At 38.2% G+C, this 19,848-nt stretch overlaps 1 protein-coding gene across 1 annotated transcript in view; it reads right to left on the bottom strand.

The window, feature by feature from the left end:
- SLC26A8 (solute carrier family 26 member 8) overlaps nucleotides 1-19,848 on the bottom strand; it is a gene marked incomplete at its 3' end in the record, with an annotated part of 77,311 nt that overhangs the window by 36,547 nt on the left and 20,916 nt on the right. The window contains exons 4-7 of the mRNA XM_080805932.1: nucleotides 10,047-10,163; nucleotides 8,424-8,605; nucleotides 1,738-1,902; nucleotides 853-1,002 (exon numbers count right to left, since the gene is read on the bottom strand). Of these exons, the coding sequence (XP_080662058.1) occupies nucleotides 853-1,002; nucleotides 1,738-1,902; nucleotides 8,424-8,605; nucleotides 10,047-10,163 (614 nt within the window). The remainder of the gene's footprint in view (nucleotides 1-852; nucleotides 1,003-1,737; nucleotides 1,903-8,423; nucleotides 8,606-10,046; nucleotides 10,164-19,848) is intronic.

The raw sequence follows: 19,848 nt of genomic DNA, 5'->3' as shown, positions 1-19,848 counted from the left end.
ACTGAAAATCCAAAATTATCTATTGTAATTGACTTTGGGAGGTGTGGAAATTTCTATTCTTCCATTTTTTTCTTATTTTTTCAAAGTTGCTAGAATGAGGGGTACCTGGGTGGCTCACTTAAGTGTCTGCCTTTGGCATATGTCATGAACCCAGGGTCCTGGGATCCAGCACTGTACTGGGCTCCCTGCTCAGCAGGGAGTCTGCTTATCCCTCTTCCTCTGCCCCTGCCCCTGCCTGTTCTCTTTCCCTCTCTCAAAAAAAAAAAAAATCTAGAATGAGCCTGGGTTATTTCCATATGTTTTTATTTATTTATTTATTAATAGATTTTATTTATTTATTTGACAGATAGAGATCACAAGTAGGCAGAGAGGCAGGCAGAGAGAGAGAGGGAAGCAGGCTCCCTGCTGAGCAGAGAGCCTGACGCTGAACTTGATCCCAGGACCCTGAGATCATGACCTGAGCTGAAGGCAGAGGCTTAACCCACTGAGCCACCCAGGCGCCCTATTTATTTATTTTTGAAAAGATTTTATATATTTATTTGACAGAGAGAGAGATCACAAGTAGGCAGAAAAGCAGGCAGAGAGAGAGGAGGAAGCAGGCTCCCTGAGGAGCAGAGAGCCCGATGTGGGGCTCGATTCCAGGACCCTGAGATCATGACCTGAGCCAAAGGCAGAGGCTTGACCCACTGAGTCACCCAGGCACCCCTCTACATATGTTTTTAAGAAATTATTATTTTAATAGTCTCCTCTAATCTTTTTCCTTCCTAGGTTGCTTGCTTTTTAATTTTTTTTTAAGAAAGTGGGCATTTTTAAATGGTCTAAACCGTGAATTTGGGGCATCAAAACACCTACCAGAAAAATTTCCATGGGAAACTCCAGTGGGTACTGATTGAAAGAAATTCTGATACATTTGTTGATTCTCAACACAACAACAGCAGTTAGAAATAGTAGGATGCTGGTAGAATTAGCTTTTGGGAGAGTTACACAGTAGTTAACTATGTTCTGAAAGAAAACAAAATTACAAAGGCTTAGTAAGGGGTATGATAATTGTCTCTATCTAGAAAATGACAGTCTAGATTAGTTCAAAAAGAAATCCCTAAGCAGTTTCTGGGCACAAATGTCTTTAGAAGTATTACTAGCACAGTGGAGGCAAATGGAAAGATGGAGATAGATATAGATATAGATACAGATACAGATACAGATATTTTTTAAGTTGAAAAAGAGATACTAAAAGATAATAATGCCCAGTAAGGAGAGAATACACTTTATATGTTTCAGTGTAATGAGAGGGACCCAGGAGTTCTGTTTATCAGCCTACTCTCTACTAATTTTTCTAGACCACTGATGGATGTTCTTTAGCATGGCTCCTACGCCATTCTTGCATCAAGGGACAATGTAGCATCTTATATTCTTTAGATGTTTTAGGATTCAGGTCTGCTATGAGGCATGTAGTGGGAAGAATTATCCTAGATTACAGTATTTTTAAAACCAACTTTTAATGTAAATCATGTTTGCTTAAAAGGGCTGGGCAAAATGGTCAATGCAACTGAGAACATGATACCACCGGCATCAGCATCGGTATTTAATTACGACTGTAAATCTAGAAGAGATAAAATTATTTCTAAGACCTTGTTTACCCAGCCGCCTATGCAGCCAATCTCTCCACTCGAGTCCACTCCTTTTTGGAGGCAAGGGAAGGGGCACCTGTATCTCTGGGTGAGGGTAGAAATTACTCACATAGAAGAAGGAGATGGGACCAGCGTGAAAACTAATCATAATCCCGAAGATGCAAGTCAGCTGGGACAGAATAATGTGTAGTGCCGTGGCAGCCAGGTAAGCGCTGATTGCAGCCTCCGGAAGGTACGTGGCGACGAAGCCAAAACCTAACAAGCCCATTGAGAGCTGCGGGACGTTCGTGTGGAAAAGAAAACCGGAGTGAGACAGAATGTCACCAAACCATCAAAGGCATCAATTAGGCACTCTCCAGGAGGTTGCCAACGAAAAAGTTCTGTGAGGCCTCTGGGGTTAACTCTGCCCCCTCTTTTTCTCAGCAACTGCAATTGACAAGGTCCGCCCTTGGTGTTGATTCAGGAGCTCTGCAGGGCTGCCAGACCACACTTCCTTCCTGCTTCGGGAGCACTTACGCTGAAGTTCTTGCCCTAGCATCTATTGACCTTATTAATGTGAGGTTAACAGTGACCAAGTGGTGATTAGAACAAGCTTTTGCCTTTTTAAGGGCCCTTTTGTTAGAAGTTTTGATAGCCCTTTTCAGGAGATGTTAATATCCCTGTGAGGAATGTGGCTTTTCACAAAGGGAAAAGGCAAGTTAAAAAACTCCTCCGCCTTTGACCTTTATCTTTACTAAGAATGATTAAACTGAATTTATGTCTTCAGGATTATATACATAATAGATAAAATGTATATATAAGACATAAATTCAGTTTCTATAAATCCAGTATATATAATAAATATAATTTATATGTTATATATGCATATGTTACATGTAAAATACCATATTACACTTAATATATAATTAGTATATTTATATATTGCATAAATAAATGTAATTATATATTATATAACTAAACTTATATAATTTATCTGATTATATATTTATATATAATTACATATAATAATTCTATATTTATATATAATTACATATGCCACAAATTATACATTAAATGTAGGTTACAATTTAGTATTTTATATGTACACATGCATGTATAATATATGCTATATATGTATATTATATATATATGTATTTTTTTAAATATACAAAGGATCTAAAAGGGTAGACCCCAAACTATTAAAGAAGTTACTCTTGGGGAATGGGATTAAAAGTTGGGGCAATACTGGGGCACCTGGGTGGCTCAGTCAGTTAAGTGTCTGCCTTAGGCTCAGGTGGTGATCCCAGGGCCCTGGGATCAAGCCCAATGTTTGTCGGGCTCCCTGCCTCTCCCTCTCCATTTGCCTCTCTCTCTCCATCTGCTTTTCCTCCAGCTCAGACTCTCTTTCACTCTCTCTCACTCTCAAGTAAATAAATAAAATTTTAAAAAGGTTGGGGCAATATTTTAAGATTTATGCATTTTTATTATTTGAGACTCTTGCAATATACGTGTTCATCTTTTTTTTTTTTTTTTTCCAAGTAGGCTCCACATCCAATGTGGGGATTGAACTCACGACCCTGAGGGCAAGAGTCACATGCTCTACTGACTGAGCCAGCCAGATGCCCTCCATCTTTTATAATAAAAAGCAATTTGAAAATTGTTGGATAGAGGGCGATCCCCATTTCCCCTTAAGGAGGTTGAGAAAACTTGCACAGCTTAATGAAGAAGATGGAGAAGATAAGTCTTGAAGCCTACTATTGTTAGCACTTCACCTCTACTTCACTAGAAGCTCTCAGAAAACAAACTTGGAAGAGTAAATCTTGGAGGTTTAACAGCTTTTTGTTTTCAAGCTTTCAGTCAGTTGAGCACCATGTCTCTATATTCTTTGATCATTATTGCCCAATATGCTCTGCTACTCTAATGGGGCCAGTCAGCTTCCTGTCTTTGGTGTGATTGGCTGATCTGTATCTATTTCTGTGTTTATGCATGAATCCCTCTTTTTTGCCCATTTCTGCCAATCCCTGTCCATCATTTCTTTCAAGAGCTCAATAAAATTCCTCTCCTCCAGGAGATGTGGTGAGAAGAGCATGATTCCTAGGGATGAAGAACTTGGCTTCAATCCTGGCTCTGCCTCTCACAGGCTGTGTGAGCTTGGACAAGTTAAGTAAACTCTCTGAGCCTGTTTCTTCATCTATAAAAAGTGAATAATACTCAACATGTAGTGTTTTGTATGGATTACATTGTATAAAACATGTAAAACACTTAGCTCAAATCTGAGAGTAGTGACAGAGGCAAATACATTACCATTCACTTTTCATGCCATCTCTTCCTTCCACCTTGTAAGTGGCAAATACCTATAACCATAAAGCTCTTTCTTGCTCAGCTGTGTTGTGGCATCAGAATCTGTATTGACCTAATTTTCTAAGCAGCGAATGTCAATCAGTCAGAGTTGGCCTATGACACGAAACCTATTGCACATTCTTATAGAAAACAAGTACTAAATGTTCAGTGAATGAAGAGAAGTCTCAAAACATGGTTGTTTCCTTCACAGACAACTTTAACCAACTAAAGGTTATTCTTGTGCTTTACATTCTTTTGACACTGAACACTTCACTTTTATTAATATTAATATTAATTTGCACTTTAAAATTATGTAAAGCACAGATTCTGGAGATAGACAACCTTGAGCCTAATTCCCAGTTTGGGATCTTACTGGCTGTGTGACCTTGGGCAGTTCACTTAACCTCACTATACCTTTTTTCCTCTTAAAACAAGGATCATAGTGGGCACCTGGGTGGCTCAGTTGGTTGGGTGACTACCTTTGGCTCAGGTCATGATCCTGGAGGCCCAGAATCAAGTCCCGCATCAGGCTCCCTGCTCAGCAGGGAGTCTGCTTCTCTCTCTGACCTCCTCCCGCTCATTCTCTCTCTCTCCTTCTCAAATAAATAAATCAATAAATAGAATCTTAAAAAAAAAAAAAGGATCATAGTAATACCTACCCTCATACAAGGAGTTGTAAGGGTCAAACGAGAGGGATACATGTGAAGTATTTTGAACAGTGACTAACACATAACAATGAATGTTAGACATTTTCTAGTACAGACTTCTTTTTAAAATTTAAACTTTTTATTTTAGATAACTGTAAATTAATATGCAGTTGGGAGAAACATTACAGAGAAATCTGGTGTACTCTTTACTCAGTTTCCCCCACTGATATCATCTTGCAAAATTATGGTTGACCCTTGAATACCACAGAAGTTAGGGGCAACTCCCCTCCCCAAACTCACACAGTTGAAATCCATGTATAACTTTTTTCTTTTTTAAGACTTTATTTATTTGAGAGAGGGAAAATATGAGCAGAGGGAGGGGCAAAGGGAGAGAGAGAAGCAGTATCCTGGGCTGAGAAGGGAGCCCGAAGCAGGGTTTGATCCCAGGAGCCTGGTCTCATGACTTGAGCTGAAGGCAGATGCCTAACTGACTGAGCCACCCAGCACCCCCCTCCAACGTATAACTTTAGAGTCCCCCAAAACTTAACTCCTATTCTCCTACTATTGAGTGGAAGCCTTACCAATGACGTAAACAGATGATTAACATTTGGTATATGTGTTACATACTATATTATTACAGTAATGTAGGATATAGAAAATAAAAGTACTATCAAGAAAATCATAAGAGAAAATACATTTACAATACTGTACAGTATTTATTTTTAAAAATCTGCATATAAGGGGGCTGTGCAGTTCAAACTCATGTTGTTCAGGGGTCTACGGTAATTGTTTTAAATACTTCCTCTACATACATTTTGAACCACATCACAGTGTTATAATTTCATTTCAACCATCAAACATAATTTAGGAGGCATGAGAGGATGAGGAAAATCTATCATATTTATCCATATTTTTACTCTTTCCATTATTTTTTCTTCCTTCCTGATGTTCCAAGATTCTTTTATCATTTCCTGTTTAGAGAAATTCATTCACCATTCTTTTAGGGTAGGTCTGCTCCTAGCAAATTCTCTTAAGTTTTCCTTCTTCTGAGAATGTCTTGATTTCCCTGTGATTCTTAAAGGATATTTTCATTGGGTATATGATTTTGGATTGACATTTCTTTGTTTTTAGCAAACAGAAAATATTGTGTAACTTCCTTCTGGACTCTATGGTTTCTGATAAGAAATCTGCTGCCATTTGAGTTGCTCACCCCCACCCCCCACCCCACCCCATAGGCAAAGTGTTTCTCTTACTGCTTTTGAGAGTTTTTTCATTGTCTTTAGTTTTTAAGAGATTGGCTATAATTTGTCTTCAGGTGGATTTCTACGGATTTATCTTGTTTGAAATTTTCTCAGCTTCTTGACTCTGGACGCTTACATCTTTTGCCAAATTTGGGGAGTTTTCAGCTGTTATTTCTTCAAGTAACTCAGCCCCCATCTTTTTTCTCCTCTCTTTCTGGGACTCTCCTGATATAAATATTAGATGTGTTGTTATTGCCCTACTCGTCCCTGAGTCTCTGTTCATTATTTTTTCCAGTCTGTTTGCTCTCTGTTGTTCCTATTGGGCAATTTCTATTGTTCTTTCTTTGAATTCATTCATTCTTTCCTGCCTCCTCGACTCTTCTAAAATTTCCATTTGCTTCTTCATATTTTCTGTTTATTTGCTGAGACTTTCTATTTTCTCACTTGTTTCAAGCATGTTCATTATTGTTTGCTGAAGCATGTTTAAGATGGCTGCTTTAAAATCTTTGTCAGATAATCCTAACATTTCTGTCATCTCAGTGCTGGCATCTTTTTATTGTCTTTTTTCATTCAAGTTGAGATTTTTCTGGTTCTTGACATGACAAGTAATTTTCAGTTCAATGGTAGACATTTTGGACACTATGCTATGAGATGCTGGATCTTATTTAAACCTGTGTTTTACCTTACTTATTTTGACAAAGTGATGGCAGGGGAGGGGGCAGGTGCCATCTTGTTATGCCCTGTAGATGTAGAAGTCCAGCTTCTCCCCTAAGCTTCCACCGACAGCTGTGGCAGTAAGGACTCTTCATTATTGCTGGGCAGGGGTAGGAGTTCTGGTTCCCACTAGCCCTCTGGCTGATATTATCCTGGTTGGAAGAGATGGGAATACCTTACTTCTTCCCATTTGGCATCCAATGACACTACAACAGAAGGGGTTGTCCTCTTCCGAAGGCCATCTCTGATACCACCCCAGTGAGGAGTAGGGAGAGGGTCTCATTATTGCACAGTGGGAATGAAAGTCTTGACTCCCTATTTGGCCTTCACTGACAACACCCCAGTTGGGGTTGTGGGTGTGCACTTCATTATGGGTGGGTAAGGGTGAAAGTCTGGACTCCTCAGTTGGCCTTTGTTGGCATGAGGGGGTTGATATCACAGTTTTGTTTTTCATTGGTGTTTGTCTGGAGTATAGTAGTTATATGTAAAAGTTTTCAGCTTTGCTAGCCTTTTTTGGTGCTGTGGCTATAAAGAACAGACTTCTGTTAGGGCTTTGTGTGTGTATGTAGGTGTGTGTGTGTGTGCACAGGTATTAGGATTTGGGTTTCTGGCTTCCTTAGCACCAAGTTTGAAATTTAAGAGGCAAAAAGAAAACCCTGGAAACTCACCATTGTGTTATTCCTTGGATCCTGAGGTTCTGAGCCAGTTTGCCTTCTCTCCACTATTCAGAGTCTTATGTTTGTGTTATATATAATGTTCCAAGGTTTTTAGTTGTACTTAGCAGGAGGCATAGGGAAAAGTAGATCTATTTCATCTTTCTGGAAATGGAATATCTTCTCCTTTATTAGATGAAAAAACTGGGGCTCAAAGGAGGCAAGAGAACATGCCCAGGGTCATGTAGAGAATTCATAGGTTGCTGATTTATATTCTGTTATTTTGTCTTCTGCTACAAGATTGATTTTTTTAACCACAGGAATTACATCTTCTTTTTTATTTTTGGTCTCTATCAAAGTACCCAAATTCATATTTCTGTACCCAGTAATTATCACATACTGATGCTTACTACGTGACAGGCTCTGTGCTGAGTGCTTTACATGTATTTTCTCACTTAGTCCTCATAAGAACCCCATGAAATAAATGTTATTATTCCTATTTTATACACAAGGAAACCAAGGCCCATAAATGTAAGGTAATTTTAGTAAGTCGTATAGCTGGTATCTGGGCTAGACTTTGTAGGCTTTTAATAAAACCTTATCTAATAAAAGATGGTTCCAGGAGAGATCAGCAAAAATTAGCTAGAGAGTAGATTGGTTGCAAAGAAAGAGAAATAAAGCTAGCATATGTGACTTCTGTTCAATGGGTGAAGCTTTAGATGTTAGTCTCTGAGAGAAAATCAAAGACACACCAAAAATAAGTTTTGATATTTTAATAAGTCATTGATATTGTTGTCCTTTAGCTGTGCTCCTGAAATTTTAAAAAAAGGATTCCAGATCTTGCTCTCATGCTTACTTAACCCAAAGTATAAGAAACGAGCTTATGAGTGCTAGTCTTGTTGAAAGAATATAAAGACATTTTTAAAAAACATGAAATCATGAATAGAACTCTAGACCATAGTCCCTAGGACTCTTCTTTAGACAAATGAGAATGTTCAGTGTCTCATTCTAAATCAACGGTGAATTGTTTCTGAGGAGGGGAGAAGTTTTGTCACTAAGGAGAGCCTATCCACACATCCTGTAAGTTTTCAAAAAATAAGCAACTAAAGTTCCAGATATATCACGACAGATAACAGGAGCAACAAAAGGAAGGGGTCCATTTGTAGCTCCGTTATTTATTTATTTATTTCTTCTTCAGGGGTTCGGAGACTCTGATCCTACCTGAATAATCCCAGTCAGAAAAGTTGTGGATGCCACCACACTCAAGGATCTGTTATAGTCCGCAAGGAAGGAGGGCTTGGAAAAGTCATCCTTGATGAAAGTTCCCAGAATCAGGTTGCCATTGTTGAATGGGTACAACCTCAGCACATCGATCATCAGAGCACTCACAAGGAAGAAGGAACCTATGAAAGAAAGTGTTGGGGCAGAAAGTGCAGCTTTAAATCCAGGTAACCTGACATATTTGAAAAATCAAGGCATGGTCTTATGTTGTTTTGTTTTTGATCTGAAGAACTTTTCTTTTTTGAAAGTGGCCATTGGAAAAGTAAGAAGGAGCAAAGAAAAGAACTCTGGTTCCACATGCCATGAGCATCTTCCAGAATTTAGATCTTGGTGGTACAGGTATTAACCTCTTTGCAATATGGGCACAAGGAGTGGGATTCAAAGGGAAATTGGCTGGAAATGCATATCAGGCTCAGCCACTGTACCTGCTCTTAGAGATGGTGAATGAAATGGTAGGTAGGCAGATCAGAAAACAAAGCTAATCAATAATAATAAGAAAAATAGCACCTATCACTTGTGAAGGATTTATTAGTTGCAAAATGACAATGAGATAAACCTGTTTCAAACATGATTTCATTCAGTCCTCCAATCCCCATAGTCACATATGGGAGTAAAGGCAAATCTTACCTTTAAATTACCTAACAGAAACAAAACTCCTGTAGCCGCCTTATCAGTATCTGGAAATGATTGTGCTATGCCCCAGGAACTTGGAAATATGGAAATAAATTGTCCTCTCAGTCTCCCAATGTAAAATCAACACATATTGGATTTTAGTAAAGACATGTGATACTGTCCTTTAAAAAGGCAGGGTAGCACTCTGCATCTAGAATAATGGGGTGGTAATCAGACTGAATATACAAATGTATCTGGAGAAAAAGTGTGTCTGTCAAAATGATCAGTGTTGGTTGGGTGGTCAGTTGTTCAGTGGGGAAGCCAAGAAAACGGCACTTTACTAAGTAGATGTTGACAATGCCCTTCCAAGATTATTGCACATTTTGTGGTTTGATTGCTATGACGGTTTACCTAAGTGAAGAAAATGTGCTGCTTGTATGACTTTCAAATAGTTTGGTCCCTGTAAAAGTTATTTCTAATTATAAATTAGTAGATGTACTTTTGACTCAGGGAAGGAAAGCGCTTGTCCTATGGATTTGAGTGCTTTGATTACATGACAGCCTTTTCTCATTGTAAATTAATAAGCTAATATAGTTATTGAAATGTAGGCCCATGGACTTGGGTTATTATAGGTCCAGCTGAAAGATGGATCTACTCTAGGAATATTGGCAAACTTGCCTCTGGATCTTCTGGGTTGAGGGCAGTCAGATTTCAATGTGTGTTAATTTCACTAGGGAAAGTACCCCTGCTGTCTAATTCCTTTGGGAAAGAGCTAGCCGACTCTGTCTGGCAGTGACATTGATAATGGCACAATCTCTGAAATCTGAACACTCACCCTATGGATAGAATGTCCATCTTCTGCCTCCTTTTATCCTACCTTAAACATAGCAATAAGGAAATGATTGAGGCAGAAAGTCCATCCACCCCCTGTAGTTCTAGTGCTGAACTCACCAATGGACATTTGATGACATGATCCCAAAATGATGTAAATTACTGAAGAACAGAAAGCCGCATAACAGACATTGAGAGGAGGAATCAGTTGCCTCGTCAGCAAGCTAAATGTCAGGGCTGAAAAACAAGATAATTCAAGTAAGAAAAGTTAGGCTGGCTTTTCAAAGTCACCTCTAACAAAAACCGTAAAGAATATTGAAAACAAAAATGATCTACGTGTCTAGCTGCTAAGTGTGGTAATAAGATCTCTTAACCTGCAGCCCGTCATTAGTGCCTTTTATTACCTCCTTTGATATCTAGCTTCTCCTCCTACTTTACCACATGATTTTACACCCCAGTTCTAAATCACAGGCTTAAACACCTCTCCTTTCAAGGTCTTCATGCTAATCATGGAAAACAGATGTCACAACAATAAGACCTCTGATTCCAGCAGCTGAGAAGCAGCCCCATTTCACACCTTGTCTAATAGCAGAAGGCCCGGGCATCCTCCAGGACTGGAAATAAAGCTGGAGAACAAGTGAAGAATCATATGTAATTGGCTTGATTCCATATTGGTATGTGCAGTCCCTCTTTCATATGACAATCACTTAGGTCTCTTTCTTCAGCAACTCCTTCAATGCTTGCTTACTTTTCCAAGAACACCATGAGAATTTGGAAATTTTGAAGCAAATGGATTAACGTGCATGGTGTCATCCTTTCATCCTTTGATGTAAGAAGCCCACAGCTCCTGCCCTAAGGGTGTATCTTCTTCTTCTTCTTTTTTTTTTTGAAAGAGAGAGAGAGGAGAGAGAGAGAGAACGTGTACATGTGCAGGGGCAGGGGAAGATTGGGGTGGGGCAGAGGGTGAGAGAGAGAGAGAACCTTGAGCAGGCTCCTTCCCAGCATGGAGCTCCATGCGTGGCTCGATCTCATGATCCTGAGCCAAAATCAAGAGTCTAACAACCAACCGACTGAGCCACCCAGGCACCCCTGTGTGGTCTATTTTCAATTTACATCATACCATGTGCTCGCTTGAATTCAGTTATGAGTTCAGTGAGCCAATTTAGTGTCTTAGACAAGAAAGGCTCTGTGTGTGTGTGTGTGTGTGTGTGTGTGTGTGTGTAGAAGTTCAAACACGTACAAAAACAGAGTATAATGGGCTCCCATTATACCCATCACCTGCTTCAACAGTGGTCAACTCATGGCCAATCTTGTCACATCTATTCCCTCACTCCTCTCCCACTTCATATTATTTTTAAGCAAATCCAAGACAGGAAATTATTTCATCTGATGATATTTCAGTACATATCTTTAAAAGAAGACCCTCTTATTTTTTTTTAAAAGATTTTATTTATTTATTTGACAGAGAGAGACACAGCGAGAGAGGAAACACAAACAGGGGGAGTGGGAGAAGGAGAAGCAGGCTTCCCGCTGAGCAGGGAGCCCGATGCGGGGCTCGATCCCAGGACCCTGCGATCAGGACCTGAGCCGAAGGCAGACACTTAAGACTGAGCCACCCAGGCACCCCAACTCTCTTATTTTTTTTTGAAGTAATCTCTACACCCAATGTGGGGCTCAAACTCATGACCCTGATATCAAGAGTCTCGTGCTCTACTGACTGAGCCAACCAGGTGCCCCAAAAGAAGACCCTCTTTTATTTCACTTATTTATTTTTAACTATTTTATTTATTTGAGAAAGGTAGCATGAACAGGGGCAGAGGCGGAGGGAGAGGGAGAGGGAGAAGGAGAGGGAGAAGCAGATTCCCCACCAAGTAGGGAGCCCAGGGCAGGACTTGATCCCAGGCCTCTAGGATCATGACCTGAGCCGAAGGCAGATACTCAACCAGCTGAGCCACTCAGGTGCCCTAGAATACCCTCTTTTAATTTAACTACAATACCATCATTATACCTAATAAATTAATAATGGTTCTCTATCAAATATCCAGTCAATGGTCAAATTTCCCTGCTTATTTCATAAATGGTTGTTGCAGTAGAGAACCCCTAAGATGATCTGTAATGGCTAATTAGTTTTCCTGCCTCTGTGTCATCCTCACCCCTTAAGTGTGGGATGGACCTAGTAACTTGCATCTCATAAACAGACTACAATAAAGATGATAGGATGTCACTTTTGAGAGTAGATTGCAAGAAGACTGTGGATTCTATCTTGGTTGCTCTTTGACTCACTGTCTCTTTCATCTAGGCCACCAGCTGCCACAGTTGGCTTCAAGAATGTGTGACCTATACAATTAAACAGGGCTTAGAAGGCACCACACTTGGCTTAATGCTCTACTCTGACCATCTTGAAATTCTGAATATTTTGAATATTTTTTGGATTCTGAATATATTCATGTAGCTGATCCTGCCAGCTGCCATATTAGGAGGGCACTCAAGTGCTCTTGGAGATGGAGGCCCACAAGGTGAGAAACCCAGGCCTGTCAGCAGACACACGAGTGAGCCTGAAGACTGATCTCCAGCCTCTGTGGAGCCTTGAGATGACCGACAGCTTGACTATAACCACATGAGAAACCTTCAGCCAAAGATTTGGGGTGATCTTTAAAAAAAACTTTTGCTATTATATGTTGTACTATCTTTGACAATATTTATCAGATTCAAATGAAGTTCTCACATTGGTTGATAGGTCTCTTGGATCTTTGTAATTTATAGTTTCTCCTTCCACATTTTTTTTCCTAAGCAAGGTTCTAATGATTGCAAAAACAAAAAACCAAACCACCTCCCTCAACCCCCTCCCCCCACACAGAAAAATTGCTCAAATTAGCTTAAGCAAAACAGGAAATTTACTAAAAGTGTACAAAGGACAGTTAGGCCTCATCAGAGACTGGAACCGGAACTAAAAAAAACATCAGGGTCCAAGGCAGCTATCTCCCTATTTTCTTTGTCTCCAGGCTTGCACAGTCTCCTGTCTTTGTTCCCAGTTTGGTGCCACTTTGAACAACATTGCCATGAATATTCTTGTACATGCCTCTTGGTGCATCAAAGTACAAGTTCCTTGGGATTCTATATTCTGAAGCATAATTGCTGGGGCATTTTGCCAGAAAATGCCGACCTGTTTTCCAAATGGTTATACAACTTACACTCCCACCAGCATTGTATGACAGTTCCCATCATCTGCATCTGTGTTAGCACATGATATTGTCAGGTTTTAAATTTTAGTGTGTATGAGTTAGTGTGTAACTCATTTGAACCTCACTTTTCGCTTCACTGATTGTCAGTAATGTTGATCAGTCTCATTGAGTTGTTTCTTACAGATTTGTAGAAGTATATATATTACAGATTTAAATCCTTTGTTGGGTACATGTATTACAAATACCTCTCCAATTCTATGGTTTGTCGTTCAATCTTTATGTGTCTTTGAATGAACAAGACTTTTACTTAATTCAATTTATTAGTCTTTTCCTTTTAAGTAGGCTAGTGCTTCTTATGTTGTCTTTGAGAAATCATTTTCTACTTCAAGATCATGAAAATATTCTTCTACATAATTCTAAAAATATTGTTTTACCTCTCACATTTAGGTCTTTAATCTACCAGCAATAGATTTTTATGTATGGCATAGGGAAGATGTCTAAAAATTGTGGGTTTTTGGTGCTGTTTTTGTTGTTTTTAGTAGGTTCCTGCACACCCAGCATGGAGCCCAGTGTGGGGCTTGAATTCATGACCCTGAGATCAAGAGCTGAGCTGAGATCAAGAGTCATACACTTAACTGGCTGAGCCACCCAGGTGCTCCTAAAAATTATTTTTTCATGTAAGTATCCAATTGTTTCATATTATTCATTAAGAAGTTTGTTTCTATAGTGAAACATCTGATATAAAGTATGCAACATATATTTGTATGACTCTTTTCTGTTCCATTGGTCTGATTGTCACTGTAATACCACACTGTCTTGCTATTTTATAGGAATCAGTTTAGTAATAGTTTTGATAATTTAAGTCAAAAATGCCTACTTTTATTATGAAATATAGTATACATATAGAAAGTGCATTAAAATAAATGTTGATGGGGTGCCTGGGTGGCTCAGTCTGCTGAGCAACTAAACTTGGTTTCGGCTCAGGGTGTGGGATCAAGCCCTGGGTTGTGTTCTGTGCTCAGGAGGAGTCTGCTTGGGATTCTCTCCCTCTGCTCCTCCCTTAACTCATGAGCCTCTCACATGCACTCTCTCCCTTTCTCTCAAATAAATAAATAAATCTTAAAAAAAAATAGATGTTGAGCTGAATGAATACTTATAAAACAAACACCTTTGTTACCACCATCCAGGTCTTTGTTATAATTCCACCTGTTCCCACAAAGGTATTCATTATCTTGACTTGGTGATAAAAATTTATTTGCTTTTCTTTATAGTTTTACCAGTAGTATACATATTTCTAAACAACAGAGTTTAGTTCAGCATGAATTTTCAGTTTGAATTATATATATATATATATATTTTTTTTTTTTAAAGGAATTTATTCATTTGACAGAGAGGGACACAACAAGAGAGGGAACACAAGCAGGGAAAGTGGGAGAGGGAGAAGCAGGCTTTCTGCTGAGCAGGGAGCCCGATGCGGGGCTCGATCCCAGGACCCTGGGATCATGACTTGAACCGAAGGCAGATGCTTAATGACTGAGCCACCCAGGTGCCTGAGTTTGAATTTTATATTAATGGAGTTACACTGTATGTAATTTTTATTTCTGCTTCTTTTGCTCAATATCATGTGTATAGGACCACGCCATGTTGTGGTGAGTGCCTGAGATTGCTCATGTTCCTTGCATGTATTCCAATATACACATATAAGAATGTTTATTTATTCTGTCTACTTTTGGTGGACATTATCTTAAATATTATAACTTTATATTAAGTCTTGATAATTGGAGGAGCAGGTCTTCCCATGCTATTCTTTCAAAAGAATATGGCCATTCTTGGCTTTTTGCATTTACACATACATTTTAGAATCTGCTTATAATGTTCCATTAAAAAAATGCTGTTGAGGGGGGCGCCTGGGTGGCTCAGTGGGTTAAAGCCTCTGCCTTCAGCTCAGGTCATGATCTCAGGGCCCTGGGATCGAGCCCCGCATCGGGATCTCTGCTCAGCATGGAGCCTGCTTCCCCCTCTCTCTCTGCCTGCCTCTCTGCCTACTTGTGGTCTCTGTCTATCAAATAAATAAATAAAATCTTTTAAAAAAATGCTGTTGGGATCTACATTAACATTGTAATGAATCTATGAAGTTTATTTTGAGAGAACCGAGATCTTTAAATATTGAGTCTTCTAACTCCTGGACATGCTATTTCTCCATTAATTTCAATTAAGTTAGTTAATTAATATTACTCAGTAAACTATAATTTCTCTAAAGAGGACTTACATATCTTTTCTTAGTTTCATTACAACTTATTCCATATTTTTTATGCTTTTGGTAAATGTTATCTTTTTTTTAAAAAAAAATTTTTTTTTATTATTTATTTGACAGACAGATCACAAGTAGGCAGAGAGGCAGGCAGAGAAAGAGAGGAGGAAGCAGGTTCCCTGCTGAGCGGAGAGCCGGATGCGGGGCTTGATCCCAGGACCCTGGGATCATGACCCGAGCCGAAGGCAGCGGCTTTAACCCACTGAGCCACCCAGGCGCCCCTAAATGTTACCTTTTTAAAAAAAAATTTCACTATCTGTTCCCTGCAGGTATGTAAGAATATACTTGATTTTTATATACTGATCTTGTATCCAGCAAACTAGATAAAGTCTTATTAGTTCTATTAATTATTTGTAGATTATTTTCTTCATTAGAAAAATCCTCATCTATAACTAATGAAGTTTTATTTCTTCCTTTACAATCTTTATACTGATATTTCTTTTTCTGGCTTTAATGTGCTGCCTATGAATTCAAATATAATGTTGAATAGCCCCTATTTACTCTTTAAAAATATATATGTCATATTGATTTATTTTTTAAGTAAGCTCTATACTCAGTGTGGGGCTTAAACTCATGACTCTGGGATTAAGAATTGCACGGCCCACCGACTGAGCCAGTCAGGTGTCCCATCCCTTATTTACTCTTGATAAGCAACATAGAGCACAAAGAGAAAGTCTATTGAAATGTAGGTTCTCTTTCTCTCTCTCTCTTTTTTTTTTTTAAGATTTATTCATTTATTTTAGAGAGAGAGTAAGCAGGAGGAGGGGCAGAGGGAGAGGAAGAGAGAATACTCAAGCAGACTCCCTGCTGAGAGCAGACCCAGATGGCAGGGTTCAATCCCAGGACCCCAAGATCATGACCTGAGCTGAAATTAGGAGTTGGCTACCCAACTAACTGAGCCACCCAGGCACCCTGAAATGTAGGATTTCAAATGACTTACCAATACAGGGAAGTGAGAGAATTACTTGTTGGGACCCTGAGAACTAAGTGGTCTAATCTTGGTTAAGCTTAGGTTGTGGAGAAATAAAGGGAAACCAAGTTTCCAAACTTCCCACTACCTTAAAAAATTGTTAAATTTTGAATTAATTTTAGACTTACAGAAAAGTTTTAAAAATAAGAGTTTCCATTAATCTTTACTTAGCTTGTAATGTTAGTATTTTATATAGTCATTGTATAATTATCAGAATCAGGAAATTAACATTATAAATTAACTAAAGACTTTATTTGACTCTCATTAGTTATTCCACTAATTTCCATTTTTTGTTAGGGACTCTATCCAGAGTCCCACATTCATTTTAGTTGTTATTTCTCCTCAGCCCTGCAATCTGTAATAGTTCCTCAGTCTTTACTTGATTTTGACACTTTGAAAGAATACTAACAGATCAATTATTTTGCCAAATGCTCCTCATTCTGGGGTGGTCTTTAGTTTCTGTGTGATAGTACAAGTTTACATGTTTTTGGCAAGAATGCCACAGACATAATGTTGTGTCCTTCTTAGTGTGTCATATCACAGGATCATAAAATCTCTGTATGTCTTACTACTGGTGATGACATAGCATTGATCACTTGGTTCAGGTTGTTTCTCTCAAGTTCTCCACTGTAGAGTAGAGAAGTAGTTAGCAATTATCTTGAGAAAGATTCTTCAAAACTACACAGATCTCCTTACATAGTTTGCAAACTTTTACCCACTAATTTTAACATCTGTTAGTGGATTTTATCCATGAAAATCACTAGTGTGGTGTTTCCCTAATGGTGATTTTCTACCTTCTTTTATGTTTATAAATTGGAATTGTACTGTAAGGAAGATCTAGAACTTTTTATTATTTTTAATTTTTAATTTTTAAATTTTTAAAAAAGATTTTATTTTTTATTTGACAGACAGAGATCACAAGTAGGCAGAGAGGCAGGCAGAGAGAGAGAGGGAAGCAGGCTCCCTGCTGAGCAGAGAGCCCGATGTGGGGCTCAATCCCAGGACCCTGGGATCATGACCTGAGCCGAAGGCAGAGGCTTTAACCCACTGAGCCACCCAGGTGGACCAATACCTAGAACTTTTTAAATAAGTTCTTTGCCATGTAGTATTTTTGTTTCATTTGAAGGAAATTATTAAGTTGTCAGATACTACCTATTTAAGTATAAATAAAACTTTTGAATTATTTATACAACAAATTATTTCATTATTCACACTACTTAAAATAATATACAATCCCTTAGTTAGCAAGAGTTGCTCAGATTCACTCATTCATGTAGTTATGTAATTATTATTATTCATGAAAGATCTTGTGTACCCACTATGTGTTAGACACTATGCTGGAATCAGGTAAACTTATATATCTATTCTCCCTTTGGTATGAAATTACACTGATGATTTGGTACTTTAGCAATGGGATGGCCTCAATTTTCACCATAAATGAAGGACCTTTGATAAGTGGGAGTCAGTAGAGGACTCACAGTTAAAGCATCAGGCCCAAGAGTTCAGGTCTTCCATTATAGCTCTCTAGAGACTTTCTGATACTTTTCTGGAAGTGAATGTACCCATACAAATGGAACATTTTGGTTTATAGCTGCCACATGGAAATTTTACAAGATACTCCTTTATATTGGGAATGCAAGGCTGGTTCAATATTTAAAAGTCAATTAATGTAATCTACTATATTAATATTCTAAAGAGAAAAATCACATGCTCATGTCAACAATGCAGAAGAAGCATTTGAGAAAATACACCATCCGTTCAAGATAAAAATTCTCAGCAAGCTAGAATAGATGGAAATTTCCTTCACCTAATAAGGGCATCTACAAAAATCCTACAGCTAATATCATACTTAATGGTGAAAGATTGAATGCTTTCCCTCCTAAGATCAGGAACATGGCAAAAATGTCTATTCTCACCACTCTTTTTCAGCATAGTACTGGAAATCTTAGCTAGCACAATAAGCAAGAAAAAGTCATAAAGGCCATTCAGATTAAAAAGAAATACAACTGTTCTTATTTATAGGTGACATGATTATCAATGTAGTAAACCCCAAGGAAAAAAGATTATTAGAGTTAGTAAATGAGTTGCAGGATACAAGGTGAACACAAAAATCAATTGTATTTCTATATGTAAACAATGAACAACTGGAAAACAAAACTGTTTTTAATTACTACAAACAATAACTCCTCCAAATGAAATGCTTAGATATAATTCTAACAAAACATGTGTAAGATCTGTATGCTGGAATCTACAAATGCTAATGAAGGAAATCAAAGAAGACCAAAATAAATGGAGAGATATACTATGATCATGGATTAGAAACTCAACATAATAAAGGTATCAGTTATCCCCAAAGTGATCTATGGGCTTAATGCAACAGCCATCAATATCACAATAGGATTTTTTTTTTTTTTTTTGTGGGGGCACCTGGGTGGCTCAATGGGTTAAGCCTCAGCCTTCAGCTCAGGTCATCAGCTCAGAGTCCTGGGATCGAGCCCTGCATCGGGCTCTCAGCTCAGCAGGGAGCCTGCTTCCCCCTTTCTCTCTGCCTGGCTTCTTGTGACCTCTCTCTCTGTCAATAAGTAAATAAAATCTTTTAAAAAAAGGATTTTTTTGGTAGATATAAAGAAGCTGATGCTAAAATTTATATAAATTTTAAGCTAAAACAATTTTGGAAAACAACAAAATTAGAGGGATCACACAACCCAATTTTTAGACTCATTATAAAGATACAATAATCAAAACATGATATAGGTAAAGGGAAAGACAAGTAGATCAATAGAACAGAATAGAGTCCAGAAATAGACCCACAAAAATATGGTTGTTTGATCTTTGACAAAAGTGCAAAAACAATTCAATGAGCAATAGCCTTCTTTAAAAATGATGTTGAATATGTAACAAAAAATAAACCTTGACCTAAACTTCACACTTTATGTAAAGATTAACTCAAAATAGATCATAGATCTAAACGTAAAACATAAAGCTATAAGACTTTTAAAAGAAAACATAAAAGAAAATCTTTGTGACCTGGGAGTTAGGTAAAAGGTTCTTATATATGATAGGAAAAGCATGATCCACAAAAGGAAAAAAATGGATAAATTGTACTTCATCAAAATTAAAGCCTTTTGTTCTGTTAAACACATTATCAGAGAATGAAAAGATAAGCTACAGACTGAAAGTATTTCCAAACTACATATTGACAAAGGATTTGTATCCAGAATATATAAAGAAGTCTCAAAAATTAACAGTAAGAAAACAAGGTTTTTTTCCAACTAAAAAAATGGGCAAAAGAGTCGAACAGGCACTTCACTAAAGAAGATATGAGGATAGGGGTGCCTGGATGGTGCAGTTGGTTGAGTGTCTGACTCTTGGTTTTGTCCCAGATTGTGATTTCAGGGTTGTGAGATTGAGCCCCATGTGGGGCTCTATGCCCGGTGTGGAGTCTGCTTGAGATTCTCT

The sequence above is a fragment of the Martes martes genome, assembly GCF_963455335.1.
Source record: "Martes martes genome assembly, chromosome: 6".
Taxonomy (NCBI): domain Eukaryota; kingdom Metazoa; phylum Chordata; class Mammalia; order Carnivora; family Mustelidae; genus Martes; species Martes martes.
The sequence above is the reverse complement of the archived record's forward strand: the minus strand, read 5'-3'. Positions and strand labels throughout refer to the sequence as shown.